This window comes from Parambassis ranga, chromosome 4, assembly GCF_900634625.1.
Source record: "Parambassis ranga chromosome 4, fParRan2.1, whole genome shotgun sequence".
In the NCBI taxonomy this organism is placed as follows: Eukaryota; Metazoa; Chordata; class Actinopteri; family Ambassidae; genus Parambassis; species Parambassis ranga.
The window spans coordinates 22,385,454-22,403,345 of NC_041025.1; the positions used below are offsets into that span (position 1 = coordinate 22,385,454).

The window sequence follows — 17,892 nt, forward strand, 5'->3', positions numbered from 1 at the left end:
TCTTAATGTGTATGTTTTGCAGCGTACTCACCACACCAGGACAACCACATAAGCCCTTACATGAGTGGGAGCCAGTCTGTAAGCCCAGCACCACTGACCACACCCAGATACTCCCCGCTGCCCAGGGCCATGACCGGAGACGATGACATTACCAGGTGAGACCTGCCTGATGTGTGTGATTACTGGTAACATCAAAGTAATGAAGCTCCACATGCTGAAGAGAGTTTTCATTCTGCACTGTAAGAAGCCAAAAAACATCACATGACTGGCTGGTCAGGAGTCTGTCAGGGCAAAGAGCAAAAGAGTTAAGATGGGTTAAAATGGTGCAGAGGAAAATTCTGATTTATGTGGCAGAAATCGAGGAATTTCTGTTTGATGTAGCATCCTCCTCTTCCCTTTTTTATCTTATCCATTTACACAATTTACACAATCCAGAGTTACAGTCATCTTTTTGCATCACAGCTACTCTTGTGTCCTCCTCTGAGGTCTGTGACCCTCTGAAAGAGGTCGTTTGACATCATTTTATGAAACAGAGAGTCCTAGAGAGCCCAAAACACACGGAGTGACCTCTGTCCCGCCCTGCTCTCACTGCTGCTGCCGCTGATGCTCCTGCTGCTGCTGCTGTGTGTGTTTGGCAGTAAAAGGCAGATGGCTCTGTGAATTTTGTCTGGCATGTAAACTAAGGTCACATACGTACACACACACACACACACACGTACAGAAACACCCACAGATACACTCTCAGTGTCCCTTTACTGTCTTTAATCCATTTTAATGGAGGGATTACATCCTATCACAGCCCGCGTCACTCGACTGGCATCACCGTGGTTACCAGAACATGACTCATTTCGTCATAAACCTTTGGGCCAATCAGTGTGCTCTGATTCTAATAAATCTGATAAGCTTCAGATGGACGACAGTGGTCATTTTGACGTCTGCTCTTCTCTTTTCTCCAATTATTTCTCGCTCGCTCTGCCCTTCTGCCTCTCTCCCTGATTAGTCATGCAAGGAGAGGATTATAGCTTTTAATAAATGTTCACATCTGCTTTGTCTTTGATTTGACTTCAGGTGATACCTCATGAAAATATGTGTTTTAATATTTGTCAGAACAAAGGAGTCACTTTTGTATTTTATTTTTTTAATAATTTTTTTCTGTGGCACTGAAACCTGAAACTCAAGCCTGTGTGAGTGAAGGTAGCTGGATTGGAGAAACAGTGTTTGATGGGGACATCAGATTGCACCTCCAGCTAATATCTATTGGTCAAAGGGCTTATTTTTGACTGAGAACGGTTATAAAACTCTTATTTTATTTTTAATTTTTAATTTTTAATAATATAGGGATGATTTTTAAGACATAAAAAAGTCAGAGGTGTGTGTTAAGGTAAAAAGCAAAAACACCTGCAAGTCTGTGTCGGAGTGGTGTAACATAGAAAGTAGGATACTGACCTCTGCTGGTGAATGTGATAATACCCTTTTCCTACACATTCTCAAAGTTTATCTGCTTATAGAAATGTCTTACACATTATAAATGCAACATAAATGGATTGATCCTAATTGTGTGTGTTTGATTTGTTTCTCTTCCAGGGAACCCAGGCGGGTGGTGCTGCAGCGGGGCTCTACAGGTCTTGGGTTTAACATTGTAGGCGGGGAGGATGGAGAGGGAATCTTCATCTCCTTCATTCTTGCTGGAGGTCCAGCTGATCTCTGTGGGGAGCTTCGAAAGGGAGACCGCATCCTGTCGGTACGAACACCCAGCTGTCACCATTACCATGATTAATGACACTAATTATCCTCCTATTGCTCTATAGGTTGTACAGGCTCATGGAGGGAGCCATCCTGTCAGTTTATTGTCCTCAAGAGTCGCTTTGCTGTATGTGTCTGTCTCTGCACAGCCAGAACAATTTTTCACTTAGCTGTTTGCTCTTTAAGTCGGTCCCTGACCACAGATGGCTGCTGTGCTGCAGCTGGAATTTTCACCACTCTAAATTGAAATATGGCTTTAATTTTCCTCAGACGAGCCTCAAGCTGGATTTAATCCTCACCCTGACAGTCCCAGCAGAATTATTGTATTATGTATTCATGTATTCATGTACATGGAATGATCTCATGCACTGAACGGGCCTTCACAAAGCACATAAATACAACATGTGTGAGTTATTGATCCACCAACACATGATATGTTCATCTCACTGGACATTTATTACCATCGATCTGCGCTGAGATCTAATTGTGTGTGTGTGTGTGTTTGTGTGTGTGTAGGTAAACGGGGTGGACCTGTCCAGTGCAACTCATGAGCAGGCAGCTGCAGCCCTGAAGAACGCAGGGACCACTGTTACCATAGTAGCACAGTACAGACCAGAGGGTGAGTACTGCAGATATAGCTTACAGGTCCGTCCGTGTGGTTTGATGACAGATAATGCACCAGAAAATCCTGAATCTGGAAGGTAGACATGTAGCAGTATCAATATGGGGAAATGAGCAGATTGAATGAAAAACATTTTAATGTCATAGATCTGTTTGTATTAGTCTTGGGTCATAATTAGTGCTTTGCTGCCCTCTACTGTTTTTTTTTGTACTATACTTTATTAGAGTCTGGACATCACTGTATTGTAGCCTCTGTTTCTCTGGTTCTCTGTCTGATGAGGTCAGGACAGCCAACAGACACAAGTTATCATCTAAATCTTCATTATAGGCTCTAAAGCTGCATCAAAAAGTCACTGACTCAACATTTTAGTCTGGAAACAGGAACATTTTCAGGACAGTTTTCACTGGTGCACTCATGAAATGTCAGAGCGCATTGACTGATTGAATATGGACAATCAATTATTAATGTAAACAGTCATCAACTGCAGGTGTAGTACACTGCAGCATTAGAGCTGTCCCACACATAGAACGAAAAACATACCTGCAGCACGCTAAGGTCGCAAGGTCTGCTGAATCCTACTGATTCTCAAAACAGAGAAATCTGAAGGTCCAGGCTCCATAACACTCTGATTTGTCCTCACAAAGATAGACTTACACACACACACACACACACACACAGATGTTCCCAGAGAGCACCATCCTGGATATTTGTCTACTGGAAGTGACTGAGAAGGCCGTATCCTAGGAAACCAGGTTATGAGTGCTGATTGGCTCTACTAATGGGACGCTGTCATGGCACAGGACACACACACTCAGGTCCCCTGATCCCTGATTTACTCCATGTGTGTCGACTGAAAGAGCTTTTGTGTGTGTAAGAGATTCTTTTTGGTATCAGCAGATACATTATTCAGACAGACACCGGTGTTTTATACATAGCGTGGCAGGTCATTAAAGAGACTGAGAAGTGACTTTGTCCCCCAACATATCAGCTATAAATGATGTGTATGGAAATTGGGCTTTAAATGAAAGCATCACCCAGACACACCGTCATGTTTTTTTGTAAGCAAGATGCTCTTAAATACATTAGGAGTCACCCCAAGCATCGTAGTATGCAAATGTTTATGGAAGCAGTGAGACTATAATCCATACATCATGCTGCAAATGTATGGATTATGAATTCTAAAAGGTTGTGTAAGCATGACGTGTAGATTCTGATATAGATTCCTGAAAAAAGAGTGTTGGTCAATAAAGATCCTCAGTGGAGTTTCTATTCAGGTGCAGAAGTTGAAATCCATGTTAAAGCTCAGATACTGAAAAATATAACATTTCAAAACTACCTTTTTCCCTCTGATCACAGGGGAAATGTCGTCCAAGTCCAGTCCACTGAGTCATTTAAGATCATAACAACGATTATTCATTTTATAAACATGTCTGTATTGAAGCCATTTAGTCGGTATCCAGGCCACCAGCCTATCACAAACTTGTTAAAGGTAGGGTAGGAGATTTCATTCTGATGCACTTTTTGTTAAATTAGTGTAACTTCTCTTTACAATCCGATAGCAACCGATTAGTTCGGCAGTTTCTCATTAAAACGAAGAATATGAATCATCTGTGGAAGCTATAAAACACTAAAAACATCAGCCAATCCTCCGGGTGGACCCTGCGCGGAGTATTGGCTGGTTGTCACTCTCTTCCTGCTCTGTGTGCACCAGAGAGGTACGTGCATGATGGCCGAAGTCACAGACCGCAGCTCGTCTTCAGGTGATGCGCGTCCATATGATAGGGAGGCGTGGCTTCGGGGTGAGCTCCGAGAGAAAGGGGCGTGTGTTTACTTTCCAAATCTGGCCGACTCTCACTGAGTTTTCAAAATCTCCTACTCTACCTTTAAAGATAACACACCAAAGAGAAAAGTCAGTTGATTTTACCACCACAGTCCTTTGGACATGAAGCACATCATGTGCAGCCTGCTCTGTAGCGTTAAGTAGGATCAGCACCTTGGAGAGCACCCACAACTGATCGTAAAGGAACAGTCCACCAAAAACAGCTCATGGGCTCACGGACTGAGGAGGATCGTTTCCTCCCTCACATAGTGTGTGAGGCACAAAAGGATTAAACAAAAATTAATTTAATACACACTAATATTCTGCTAACACTTAACTAACCAAAGTTCAGAAAGGTTCAAAGACCCGTCACACATCGTTGTTTGTCTGTGTCGTGACTCTCCTGCAGACCCTGTTAGTGACTGTCGAATGAACGTTGTATTAAACCTTCTGTCCACGCTGGGCTTTGGTCAGCACTGTGTGTGTGTGTGTGTCCATCTGAGGTCCATGTTTGTCCCGTTCCCGTGGCGATAACACGCAGTGCTCCCTCTGTTTCACACACACACTTCCTGCCAACGAGCGAGGAACTCATAATGACCTCCACCAGGAGAGGAAAAGTGTCTGTGTGTGCAGGTCTCCTCCTGTTATTCATATTAAACACGGTGGCCTCTGTAGCCAAGCTGAGTGTGTGTGTGTGGTTGCTGTGTTGATCTAAAACATGGTGGATTTAGGCTGATGCAGCAGATATGGGTCTGTGTTTATTTGAAGTGCAGCAGATGGAGGGTGTTTGTGTAGGAGAAGTCTTCATGCTGCATTGCTGCAGGCATCCCTCGTCACGTTTGAGGCTATTTTAAGTTCATGTTTACAGGTGTGTCTACTGGACGAGATTATGTCCTGAATAGATTGGAGAAGATGAATCATAGTAAACACTGTATTTTAGCTAATGTATTCATCGCTGCTATGCTTCTTTAGTGAACTCAGCTCCCAGTAGAGCCCCACTTCGGTGAGTTGAGTGGTGAAAATGGATACTGTTCTCACCCTGTATTAGGGTATTGTCCACATTTCCATTCATAGAAATAATCTGTGTTTTTTTTTTTGCACATCATCTTGTACACATTAGCTCTGAACCCCCAGTAGAGGTCACAGTGTTTGTACCTTTTTCCCCTCTGATGTTATTGATAAAATCCTTTGTGTAGCATTTTTTTAAACAAGGTTGCTCAAAGTGCAAAAATAAAACACATGGTACGACAGTTCAGCGTCGCTTGAATTATGATGCTGCAGAACCTCATCATTTTTACTCCACACATTCGTTTTCCTTGTCACATCCTGTAGCATACATTACCCACAATGCAGCGTGAGTGCAGGCAGTTGATGTCAGAAGCACAGGTATACTTACGTGTTCATAAACCTGGATTTGTAGACTGAACAAGCTGGAAGTCAGATGTATTAACTTTACCCGCTCCTTTCAACCAGTGCCTGTTTAGGATTAGTGATGCCACAGGGCTGTTAGTCAATGTATTGACACCTGCTCTCTTTTGAATAAGTCCAAGGGTCTTGATCATTATTATTAATGATAAAACCTATAATAATATGTCAGTGATGAGACATACTTTAAAAACAATAGTGTTTGTTCTGACTTTTTTCTCAGAATCCTAACAAATAGACAAACAACTCAATAATACACGATCACAATATATGGCTCCTACAGTACACCTGCGCCCACAATACAGTACACATGCTCCTAGTTGTAGTTCAAACAAAAGAGAAACTACATAAAACACAACAAATTCTGTGCTACTTCATACAGTATTCCGTCCTGCCAGCATTACATGCTAACCAACAAGCTACAAGCTAACCGAAGCCTTTCTGTTTTAGGAGCCTACCAAATCAACACAGATCAATTCTTTACTCACCTTTTGCTCTTCCATTAATGCCACTGCTTCATCTGGAACCCCACGAGCTTTCAAAAAGTCTGTTAAATCGGACATTGTGGCCATTCTTCTTCTCCTTATCCGAATTTGTCCACCATGGTCTCATCACCAAGTCACTGGCTTACAGGTAGCCTACCTGTAGTTCTGACTTTAATCTCAGAATTCTGAGAAAAAAGTCAGAATAGATTTTTTTCTGTCAATTTTTTCTATTTTTTCAGTGGCCCTAATCCTCTTCCGTACTAAAAACTAGAACTAAATGTGGTATTTTAGTCTGCTGCTTTGGTCCTTTAGCCCAAAGTGCATCAAAGTAAAGTGTGTGAGAGACATAGGGTGTCATTCCACCAGCTAGGCATTTAAAAGGAATTTATTTTAAAGGTGCTTGTTAATGTCTGTTTGAGGCTTTGGAAGTTTCCTCGATTGGGTGGGGTGAGTTTGGACGGAGGCCTGCATGGAGTAAGAGAAGCTTTCCAAAACTACCAACCCTGGCTTTTTCATTTTTTATAGCTTATATCATCATCCTAAAAACAGCCAAAGCTTTGGTTCAAACAATATAATCATGGGGAAAACACCTGTAAATAAAACATATTAAGTCGGTCGTTCTTTTACCGCCAAATCAAAACCGACCTGCTCGTGTTGTATCTGAAGTGTTTCTGCTTCATTTCCAGTGCAGCATCAAAAAAAACAACATCTCAGTGTTCATTAAAAAACAAAAATGTTGCAGCACTGACCTTTAAGCATGGTATTCCTCTGTGCCATTAAGTCACTGATGTGGGACCATAATGCCTGTAGGTTGACAGCAGTATTAGTCACTGGGATTTTACACACACACACACACACACACACACACACATAAACATTAACTCACTCCCACATGGCACACACACACAGTGCCGCTATCTGTCAGCTGTAATACTGAGGTGATGCAGAGAGGATTATCTTTACTTGTGTTAGCTTATTTCACTTTGTGTGTGTGCATTAGTTGCTATGTAGAAGATTAACAGCAGCCCCATCACTGGTTTTCCACACGCCGTTGCAGGAGTATCATTGGCTGAATACATCCACTGAAGTGCTCCCCTTTCTTTTCCTGCTTCACTCTGTTGCTCTCCTCTTCCTCATGGTGCTGGTGTCTGCAGTACTGGTCTGAGTCACCACCCACAAAGTGTCATTTAGGGGATTTGAGGCATCACTCGTACACAGAAGGTGACTGATTTCAGAGTCCTGCTGTTTCCATTTGTTTCTTATTTTCTTCTCGCCTCTCAGCTCTGCTGGAACCTGATCAGTTAATCAATACTTATATAGATCACTGTACTGTGTTGTGTCAATTATAGATGAGGCTCTTCCAGTGCTTCTATTTTTAGAGCCAGAGCCTTAAATCGACTGTTGTGCACTTAGATTTTGTTCCATTACTAATGTCTAGATAAAAAGGAAGCTTCAGGACCATATCCTTCATCAGTTCAGTGATTTAAAAGCCAGCAAACTTTGATCGTTTGTTTAATTGTGCTTCACAATGATACAGTGCACAATGCAGGAAGACAATAAAATCCAGAGAGACAGGAGTGCACTTCAAAGACAACCGTGCAACTATGTGGAGCAATTAAAACTGTGTTAACAGCAGAGTGAAATAAGAAGCTTCAGCCCGAGTGTGATTTCTTCTGAACTTATTTCAGCTATAGTAGCATAATATATTCATATATATAAACTACGTAGCCTTAGGATTCACTGGAGGTTGTGTCCGGTTTGAATGTTTAAAGATGCATTGCGTTTGCACAGTATACGGTCATCTCCTCCTTGTGTTTGTTGTTCTATAACCATCCTCGTCTATCAGTTTGTGGAGCAGCAGCAGGGATCAAACAAACAGATTTTGCTCCATAGCGCCACTGCTGGTGGCTTCACAAAACTTAATACGTGAAAAAACTAGGATATATTATTAGGATAAACCCCTTAGAGATGTGTTATCTCATTTCCACGGAGGTCCCTTTCTGCTGATAATTGCCATGCTTTTACTAGTGAGGTGTGTGTAAACAGGAGTGAGGAACATAGAAGTACTGGTGCAGTGCACATTATGATAAAGTATGTGGACTGCCCATCTCCAGTGGTTTGCACTTGGATGCAGAGAAAGTATTTGCCAGCTGCTGAATGGAGGTACAATGCTCCTCTTGGGAGAGGGGGGAGGATGAGAGGAGGAGCAGAGGTGTGGAGGTAAATGAGGGAATGTGAACCCCAAAGCCATTAGTCTCTGTCATCACCCCCTCCCCCTTTCTCTCTCCTTTCTCCTCCTCCTCACTTTTTGCTTTTCCATCTCTCTCCGTTATGTCCTCTTTCCTCCCTCTCTGTGTCTCTTCCTCTAATCTGATAATGCTGCATTGAGCTGTTGAGTGTTGACAGAGACGGTTAGATGATGCTGACCTTGTGAAATTTCATATGTGATGACTGTGTTATCTTTCACAGCGAGTTTGTGAGAATAACCTGCTCAATTTTACTTGAATTTTACCCCCCCACATGATTTCTGGCAAACAAAACCTTGTTTCGATTGAGATGTTTATGTTGTGTGCAGTTCAAGTAGGACCCAAACACAGACACAAAAGGCAAATGTTCAACTAAAGGTGAGCTTTTAATCAGCTGTTGTGTTTAAGGTGTAGGACTCAGCAGTTCACCTTAAAGACAGCGGTCACTCCTTTGAGGATAAGAATGTCCGCATTCTAGACCGAGAGGATAGATGCTTTGAAAGAGGAGTCAAAGAAGCCGTCTCTGTGAAATTGGAAAAACCCTTAACTAGTCCTGCACAGTTTCTGGTCGTTAACTGACCACTAACCAACAAGAAGGATATTAGTCATGGGAGTTCCTCCAAGACCCACCCACAGAGGTCCTGAACACATAAACAAACACAGAAACTAATCAAACCAAGGTGCAGTTAATCCGGTGACCGGGGAACAGGAACACACACACAGGCACACTGGAGAAAGCATAGACACAGGCTGTGTTCGAAATCACTCCCTAATCACTATATAGGGCACTATATAGAGCCTTCGCCATTTTGTAGTGCTGTCCGAAATCTTAGTGAGAAATGATAGACCCCATATAGGGCCCGCAATGTATCCCACAATGCATCTTGAAGAGTAGTGTCCATCCAATGGTCCGATGATCCGATGGAAGAGAACAAGAACGGACGTTACGTCACCTGTCTTATAAATATAATGATGGTTTAAAGAACGCAGCCTGACCGGCTGTGTTTGTTTTACTCATGTTGAGATCGGCTTGTTTAATTTGCGACAGAAATGACGTCATTAACGGCGACAGAAAATGAGGAAGGTAGTGTCCGAAATGTCTGAAAATGCTTTCAATGAGTTCACTATATGGTGTCCTACACTGAACTCCGCATATATGGGAGTCATAACAGTTTATAGGTAAAGAAATAAGGCTCACACAGATGGAGAGCAGGAGAGACAGACACACATAAATCATGCAGACCAGAAAAGGTTTTTATACTTATGAAGATGAATTGTCTCTTTTCTGCTGCTTTCATATAAAACGAATGGAAAATCAATGTAGCAGGTATGAATTGAGCTGTTACTTAAGCTTTCTCAAAATCAATATTTGAAATGCTTGGTCAAGCTTTGCTGTGGGTCTGTGTGTGTGTGTGTGTGTGCAGACCGGCTCCCTGGGCCAAAGTAGGGCAGGAGAGCCTGGCATCGACTCAGCTTCCTGCATGAGTGACCTGAGGAAACAGTGTGGTGTGTGTGTGTCTGTCTGTGTGTGTGTGTGTGTCTCCGCCCTACAGCAAGCTGCTGTCAAAGAGGGGGAGGAGCAAAGCGAAAGCACCAGCGAACGAGAGAGAGAGAGAGAGAAAGAGAGAGAGAGGGGAGTGTAGTAGGGAAAAGCAGTTAGCATCTGTTGTTTCTGTTGCAGCTGAGCAACACTGGACTGATTTTACACACACACACACACACACACATACACATTCTTTCCGCTCTGGCTCTCTCTCTCTCTCTCTCTCTCTCGCTCTCTCCCTCCCTGAACGTGGAACTGACGTTAGATCTTCCACAACATCTCTCTTTCTCTCTCTGCGCATCTTGGGACTCTAAGCGCCTCACATTGATCTGAAAGCCACCGTGCTGGCATCACTCCGCGGACGTTGGGGCTGCCTGTCTGCCAGCAGTGTGTGAGTACAGCTGAGTTAACATGTTTGCCTCTGGTATGATGCAGGCATCACTTTCGAGGGGGTGGCGGTAAATCTGTGGCTGCTCTAATGATACCGCACACTTTGGCTTCTTCGTGACTCCCACAGTGAGAGAAACTGTCCGTGATGTTGAGATAATATTGATTTTGCGTCACTTCCAGCTGCTGTTTAGCGTTAGTTTGACTTTTTTTTCACAGATTGCAGTTTAAGTTCACTATCGTAGCTGCATCTCTGTCAGTGCAGGCTTTGTCTTCCAGTTCAATAATATCTCAGCTGCAACATTGTCTTTGTTCCATTGATCACAAAGAGAAGGGCGAGTACCTCCACATCATCAATAGCTGCTTTTTAAGCTCAATCCGATCCTTATTTTCTCTCAATCCCACACTGATCCCAGCTCTGAGGACTGTTGGCACTCAGATGATGAGGATGATGAAGAAGTTTATATCCTGAGTGACATGTCCAAGTTGAAAAAAGGCAAAAATACAAGTGTTAATCTGTCAATTCTGTGAGAGATTAGAGCTGATGGAAAAACTAATAATGCCAAACATCAGATATGATCATATGAAAGATTGAAGGAGTAAATGAGGGCATGTGTTTCAGTGCAAGGTCATAACGTCTGGGGGGGATTTCCGTTAGTGCAGCAGGTTGAACACTAAACAACTGTACTAACAAATACATCTTCTTTAGTGTTGTGTGATAAATGTGTAGCTCCGGATGTCGTCCTCTGAGTGTTTCAGTGTTTCTCTGAGCCCTTTAGGCACAGTTTTGCCGTTTGTGTCAGTGAGTCAGATTAATGAATTCTTCAGGGGGAATCAGCTGTGATCCGGGCGATGTGGGCTCGTTAGAGAGGAAACCAAAAACAGGGAGAATGAGAGGAGAAAAAAAATCAGAAGATACTGCAGGTTCCAGTTCAGTGTGTGTGTGTGTGTGTGTGTGTCTCGGCTATGATTGAATTACTTAGGGTTAATTAGATTCTGTAGTTCACAGTAATGGTTCAGGCACACACACACACACACACACACACACGTACGCACAGGGACATCCTTCAGAGGGGCTTATTGCCGGCGGCGTTGTCATCCCTGTGTTAGTTCAGAGGTTTCTGGGAAGCTGTGTGGTGTTAAGCAGACAGTCAGTGAGGATTTATTACACATATCTGCTGTTTGTCCAGCCGCTCTGGATCAAAACGCTGCAGTGCTTAGATGTATATCCTTGCAGTAGGAAGGCTAGGATCATTGTAGAAGCCATGATTGCCCATGAGCTGAAACATTAAGTCGTGTGTGTTTTTTGTTTTTTTTTATTCCCACTTCTTTTGGCATTTTCCATAAATAATGTGCATTTATAATTAAAGAGGCCCAGTGACATTTTTACAGGCACTAGAAAAAAATGGGTCAGAAACTAAAGTGTTTTGTTGCAGAGGGATACTGAAGCAGGAGGGCAGCTGTGCTGAGTGTGTGAGCAAATCATTGCACTTTGCATTGATTGGCCATGCGGTCGCTCGCTCTCTCTCTCTCTCTCTCTCTCTCTCACAATTTACTACTTGTCATTCACGGGAGATGAGTATACAGTTGTTCCTGGCAATTAAACTAAAAGCGCTGTTTGCAAAATTCATTGGTGTATTTGTGGGTCTGCACAGGTGAAATAAAGGAAACTGCATGCTGTGTACATGAAGGGTTACAATGATGACAAGTCAACCAAGGAAGACATCATTAACGCTCAGTAATACCAGCGATGATGGCGTGTCGAGCCACTCGAACGTCACTGTGTGAACTTATTCAGAACTTTGTCAGATTATGGCTGCATGTCTAAGAGTGTGTGTGTCTCTTTGTGTTAGAGTTGTGTGTTCGTAGCCTTGCAGAAGAATCCAGCGCTCAGAGAGTTCTTTCTGCTCTTGAACACGGAAGATCAACTTGTTGGAATGTGCCACACATCTTAATATACTTGTTTTACTCATTGCACTCGTGGCTGTTTGTAGGAAATGTCTTTGAAAGTAAACCTCCTCCATCCCCGAGGCTGTGTTTGTTTACTCTTTGCTTTTTGATCTACTCAGAAAAAGTGCAAAAATTGCTGCTAGTACAGTCAAACAAGTATACGATCGTCTGACAGTGTTTGTCTTTCTTTGTGTGTGTGTGTGCAGAGTACAGTCGATTCGAGGCAAAGATCCATGACCTGAGGGAACAGATGATGACCAGCAGTGTCAGTTCCAGCTCCACGTCTCTCCGCTCCACACAGAAACGCACACTTTACGTCAGGTAATGCACACACACACACACACACACACACACAGCAGGACGTATTGTCCTGTGCACTTCAGTGTGACACGACTATTAGAGGGTCTTATCTCAGCTGTCTCTGCTCTGCGTGAGATGCTGAAAGAGATGTTATCACATCTAAAATCACAAATAGCTTGTCTGGCCAGGCCTGTCCATCACACTCACACAAACAAATCCTCCTCCGCTTTTTGTGTCCTTCTGTCCTCCTCGTCCTTGCCCGTCCTGGCTGCTCACCCTCGTCCGAGTCGATTCTTTTGTTCCGTCTGCATCTCAGTATTTTAAACATCTATCTATTGAACCGCCGACTCCACATAAATAACACGGGCTGTGTCCGAAATCACTCCCTAATCACTATGTATGGCTCTATGTTGTGCCATTTGTTGCTGTCCAAAGACCCCCATATAGGACCCTCAATGTATCCCACAATGCATCATGATAAGTAGCATCCAACCGATGCAAGAAGAACAAGAACAGGTTACGTTACCTGTCTCTTCTAAATGTAATTGTTTTATTATTTTATTTCATTATTCTGTAACGGCACAAATTCTAATTGCTAACAGTGTAGTTTGTTTAGCCGGTGGAGATCAGCATGCTTTATCTGTCACAGCAATGATAATGTAATTATCAGCGGCAGAAAATGAACGTAAGGTCCAAAACGAAAGGTCCAAAACTGTTTTCACTATATGGTGTAGAGAGGGAGTGAGGGATTCTGGACACATCCATGGACAGTTTGGGACTAAAAAAACTCAGTTACACTGAGTGCCGCTCCACAGCAAACAGTGACATTTCAGCAGAATCTGAGTTTGAATAGAAGTTTTTTCTACAGTCTGTAAGAAGCAACCTCTTTTTATGTCCCAACTCTTTTAGCGCTCAGCTTTTTAGGGAAGGGGAAGGCACCTTCCTTGCAGGAGAGGAATATAAGTGTATGATTTTTGGGAACACACATGAATGCAGGCAGCCAATGGATTCTACTAATGTCTGAGTTACATAGAGCCTATATGTCGTCCATCTTCATGTTAGATGTAACAAAGAGGAACAAAACACAGAGGAGCGTAACTGAAACCCAGGCTCTGTGTGTGACTGTGTGTTGTGTCACACGGGACTCGATGACACTGCTATCAGCATCACTTCATTACTTGTTATTGCATCATTTAAGCAGTTTGAATGCAGACAACAACAGAAAAAGGCCCAGACTGTGTTTGGTTCTTTGGGGACTCGCACTCAGACAGTCTCCGGTTGGTCTGAAAACACTTCAGAATGAGACACATTTGAATTAGTAAAAACAAAAAGCGCTTGTTAAAGTGTCAAAAACAGATGACAGCCCGAGCTGATCAGCGCAGCAGCCCAATGATGTTATTCCTGGTCTATAATATGTGTGTGTGGCCTACAAGTAAAGCTCCATCAGCACAGCTGGGGTGGAATCACCTTCAACACACACACACACACACACTGATTCAGGCAGAGAGCATGGCTCCATGAATCTGAAGGCCAAAGGCCACGTTCAGCCATCTGGGAGCTGCAGACTCACAGGTTAACTTGTTGTTGTTTACTTGTTGTTGGCGGGGTCCAGCCTCACATTCCAGATCCAGCTCGGCCTCAAACGTGCAGCATCTGACTGTGTTTTACAAGTTACCGTTTTCAGTTGTCAGTCAGACGTTTCATGCAAAAGCTGGAAGATCAGTTCATAATAATAAATACAGCTTTTTTCTGTTTTTATGCTGGGTAAAAACACTAACCTGGTGTCCAAGGTTAAAGTCAAACAGCTTGATAGGGCCAATGTATGAAAAGTTTTAGGCTGAAGTTACTCTTTTAGCTTCAGTGTTACATATGGATACACATAGTTTAGTTGTTTGAAACGATAGATAGTAAAGTCATATTTTTAGAAAATATATTAGAAAATATTCATATTTAAAATATAGATGTATTTATTTTTGAGACAATGCCCTAGTGGCTAACTTTATTCTGTTATAACTTAACATAATAGTGTCACATTATAACTATACCTACTGTTTTGTAATTCATTTGTTTGGTGCTGAGGTCCACGGCCATCTTACACATGATGAACAACAGCTGTAGTCACTAACATGTTGCTCCCTTCTTTTTTGTGGGTGCTCTGTTTTTGGAGGAGAATCAAACCTCTTCTTTTGTTCCTTGCTGTGCTGGGAAGTCTCTTTTGTGCGTGAGAGTGTGTCCATTGTTCTTACTTAGTTCTCTCCTCCTGACTCGTTTTACATTAACATCCTTATTATCTATTTTGAACACACACATTGTCGAGTGATTCACCTGTTGGAATTGCTAATGATTTTTATTTGCTGTTGAAACAGGGAAGGAGAATTAGCTTTAATGCGTTTATATAAAAAGGTTGAGGTGTGTATGGAGGAAATGATCTCTGCCCCTCACTGTTCTGATTGAAGGTGCAGATATCAGCTGCAGGACATCAGCTTCTTGAAACTGAATATTGTTTCTAGGGCTCAAATGTGGTCTGACCTTTATAACTGCTGCCATTAACTATTAAATCCCACAAACAAATTTTAATTTAAAGCCATAAAAATGACATTTACAGACACTGTAATAATTGCAGCTGCTGCTGGTTTCTCAGGAGCGCCTGTAGTCAGTCTGATGGGCTCATAATGGTTTCTGTGAGATGAGCTGCTTTTTCTTCATTCTGTTTTTTCGGTTCAGTGTCAAGTCTTTTACACATTTTGTATGATAATGGAGAAAGTCCAATAAAAGACTTTGAGGGGAGCAAATAAAGCTAAATAAACATGGCGCTCTTAATGTCAGCCGGCTCCGTGCTGCACAGTGTCCGACCCAAACATATGAAACTGTCTGGGAACATGAGTTTAACTGCTGAAGAGTGCAGTGAAATGCTTCAGTTCCCTGCTTCTCTCTTTAATGTTTCCTAATTTTGTGCAAATGGAGCTTGACTGGAACTGTTTTGTTATTAGGCAGCACTATTATTCAGCCCTTTTCCAACACTGCATCCGGAAGCAAAGTAAGCAGAAATACAATATGAGCCTTCAGTGAAAAGTTAAACTGCAGTTCTGTTTGGACAATGGGCTGCTGGCTGTGCAAAAAAACCTGAGCTCTAATGTTAAGGGGATGTGAAACGGGTAAAATGTATTTCTGCTACAGTAATTAATGAGAGCTCCCTCACTGCAGTAGATCCTGTGAGGTTTCCTACACGGAAACTCAAATGGCTGCAACACTGCAGGTAATTGATTTTGACACACATTTACAGCTGTAGTCTTCAGAAATGTGCACACTTTCCATCAGTGTAACCTGCATGCTGGAATAAACACACACATATCTGACAGCTGTGTGTGTTTCTGGAGCTGCAGATGTTGACAGTATTTACACCCCTTGAGCATTAACTACATGTTTCTGTTACACACTGCAGTAATTAATACATGTTCCCTCGCTCCAGTAATTAGATTTCTCACATGGGAGTTAAACAGGAATACAGTTAGATCTGTAATTGATTTAGAGTTACATTTACAGAGCCGCAGCCCTAATACCTGGAATGTCATGATTCTGTGTTTGATCCCTGTTTTGTTTTCATATTGTTTCATATTGTTCCTCCTCCTCCTCTCCCTCCTCTTATGTTCATCTTCCCCTGTAGTCTGCTCTCTCTCTCTCTCTCTCTCTCTGTGCCTCCCTGTCTGCTCTCCCCTGTGCTTTGCCTCAGTGTTCCCTCGTCTTCCTGTCTTATTTTGTAGTCCTGTCCTCCCTGTGTGTTCTCAGTGTCTTTACTTCCTCCTGTTGCCCGCCTCTGTGATTACCTGCTCCTCCCTGATTGTTTCCACCTGTGTCTTGTCTCCCTCCTCGTCTTCAGTCCTGTGCTTTCCTTTGTCATCGTCTTCATCATCATCGTTCGTCTTACCTGCGTTGTGGTTCGCCTGTCGTCGTGTCCTCCTTGTCTTTTCGTCCTCCAGTTCCTCTTTTTTTATTTATTTCTTTGTTTTATTTTTGTTCTTTGGTCATAGTCCTTCCTCAGTCTTAGCTTAGCTTCTAGTCTTTTGATGTAGTTTGTGTTGTATTTAGTCCTCGGCTTTTGAATAAAGTTCGTGTTTTGTTATACTTAGAACTTTTCCTGCATTTGGGTCCTCCTTTAACACCACACATAACATGGAAGTTGTGTTTTTTGTCTTTGTGTGACTTGTGACTTGAGCTGTGCCAAATTGTACTCATTAGATACAATGAAGGAAGATGCGCACATGTCAAAGTCTCTCTGAAGTTTGTGAATTTGTCAGACAGAGTTGTTTCAAACGGGTCTAGAGAAAGCACCGAAAGAGGAGCACAGTGGAGCCCAATCATTATCAAATACACTTTCTAGATCTGCCCAGCCACAAAGAGTTCTATGAGATCCAGAGCTACTCTGAGGTGATGAGAGAACATGCAGTCAGTGCAGCACCTCACCAATCAGGCCTTTTAGAGATGAGTGGAAGCCGTCCTTCACTAACAGGGACAGGACTGGCCGCTGTGAGTTTCCAGCAGGCACCAGATCAGACCCAGAGAAGCACATTGGTACTGATGAAACACAGATGGAACTGTTTTGCCACAATTCTCGTCAGCGTCTGTAGATAATAGCAGGCATCATCTCATTAATACCATCCCCACAGTCAGACCCTGTGGTGGTAGCTGCACGCTGTGGGACCGGAAAATGATTCAGGACTGAGGAAAGATTCTTAACAAGACTGATGCATACCACCAAGAAGACACAGGCTACAGGCCCGGCCGGAGTCCACAGAACACATCGATCTGAAATGGGCTTATGTGCCGAACAGGTGACTTGAGTGAGATGTTTTTAAAACAATGGAGTGCCAAGCTTTTAGGATTTGTCCTAATAAAACTCAAGGCCTGAATACTCACTCTGAGTGGACCTTTTTCATCTTTCATTTGTTGAAGATTAGAGAGAATAAATGAACTAAATCCATTTTTAGATTAGGAATGTCTGGAAAACATAAACTGTGGACAACGTTCCACAGACATGGGCGTCTGAGCCCTCAGCGTTTGCTCTTCTAAAACAATTTGTAAAACATTTTAGGCAATAAGTCTAAAAAAAAACACTGTAGTTTGTAATTTGCAAATGCAAAGGTATTACTGAAGCTTTTAGTCAAATAAAAAATGTGGAATGTGCTCACAAATGAACACAAAACTCATTTTGTTACAGTTTCCTTCTATTCAGACTGTTTTTTTTCTGAATGTCTGTGACCTCTGTATACATCTGTGTGCTTGTATTACAGCAATGAATGAGCTTGTATGAGCTGAAAGTAATGCAGCATGTCGCATATATAGCTTTAAAACAACGTGTGTGTGTGTGTAAACCA

General features: G+C 42.5%; 1 protein-coding gene across 3 annotated transcripts in view; it reads left to right on the forward strand.

The window, feature by feature from the left end:
• The window catches only part of LOC114434164 (disks large homolog 1-like), an 88,433-nt gene that overhangs the window by 62,191 nt on the left and 8,350 nt on the right, over positions 1-17,892 (forward strand). For all 3 annotated transcript variants that reach the window (XM_028403146.1, XM_028403147.1, XM_028403148.1), the window contains 4 exons: positions 23-155; positions 1,585-1,741; positions 2,260-2,362; positions 12,427-12,541. In XM_028403146.1, the coding sequence (XP_028258947.1) occupies positions 23-155; positions 1,585-1,741; positions 2,260-2,362; positions 12,427-12,541 (508 nt within the window). The remainder of the gene's footprint in view (positions 1-22; positions 156-1,584; positions 1,742-2,259; positions 2,363-12,426; positions 12,542-17,892) is intronic.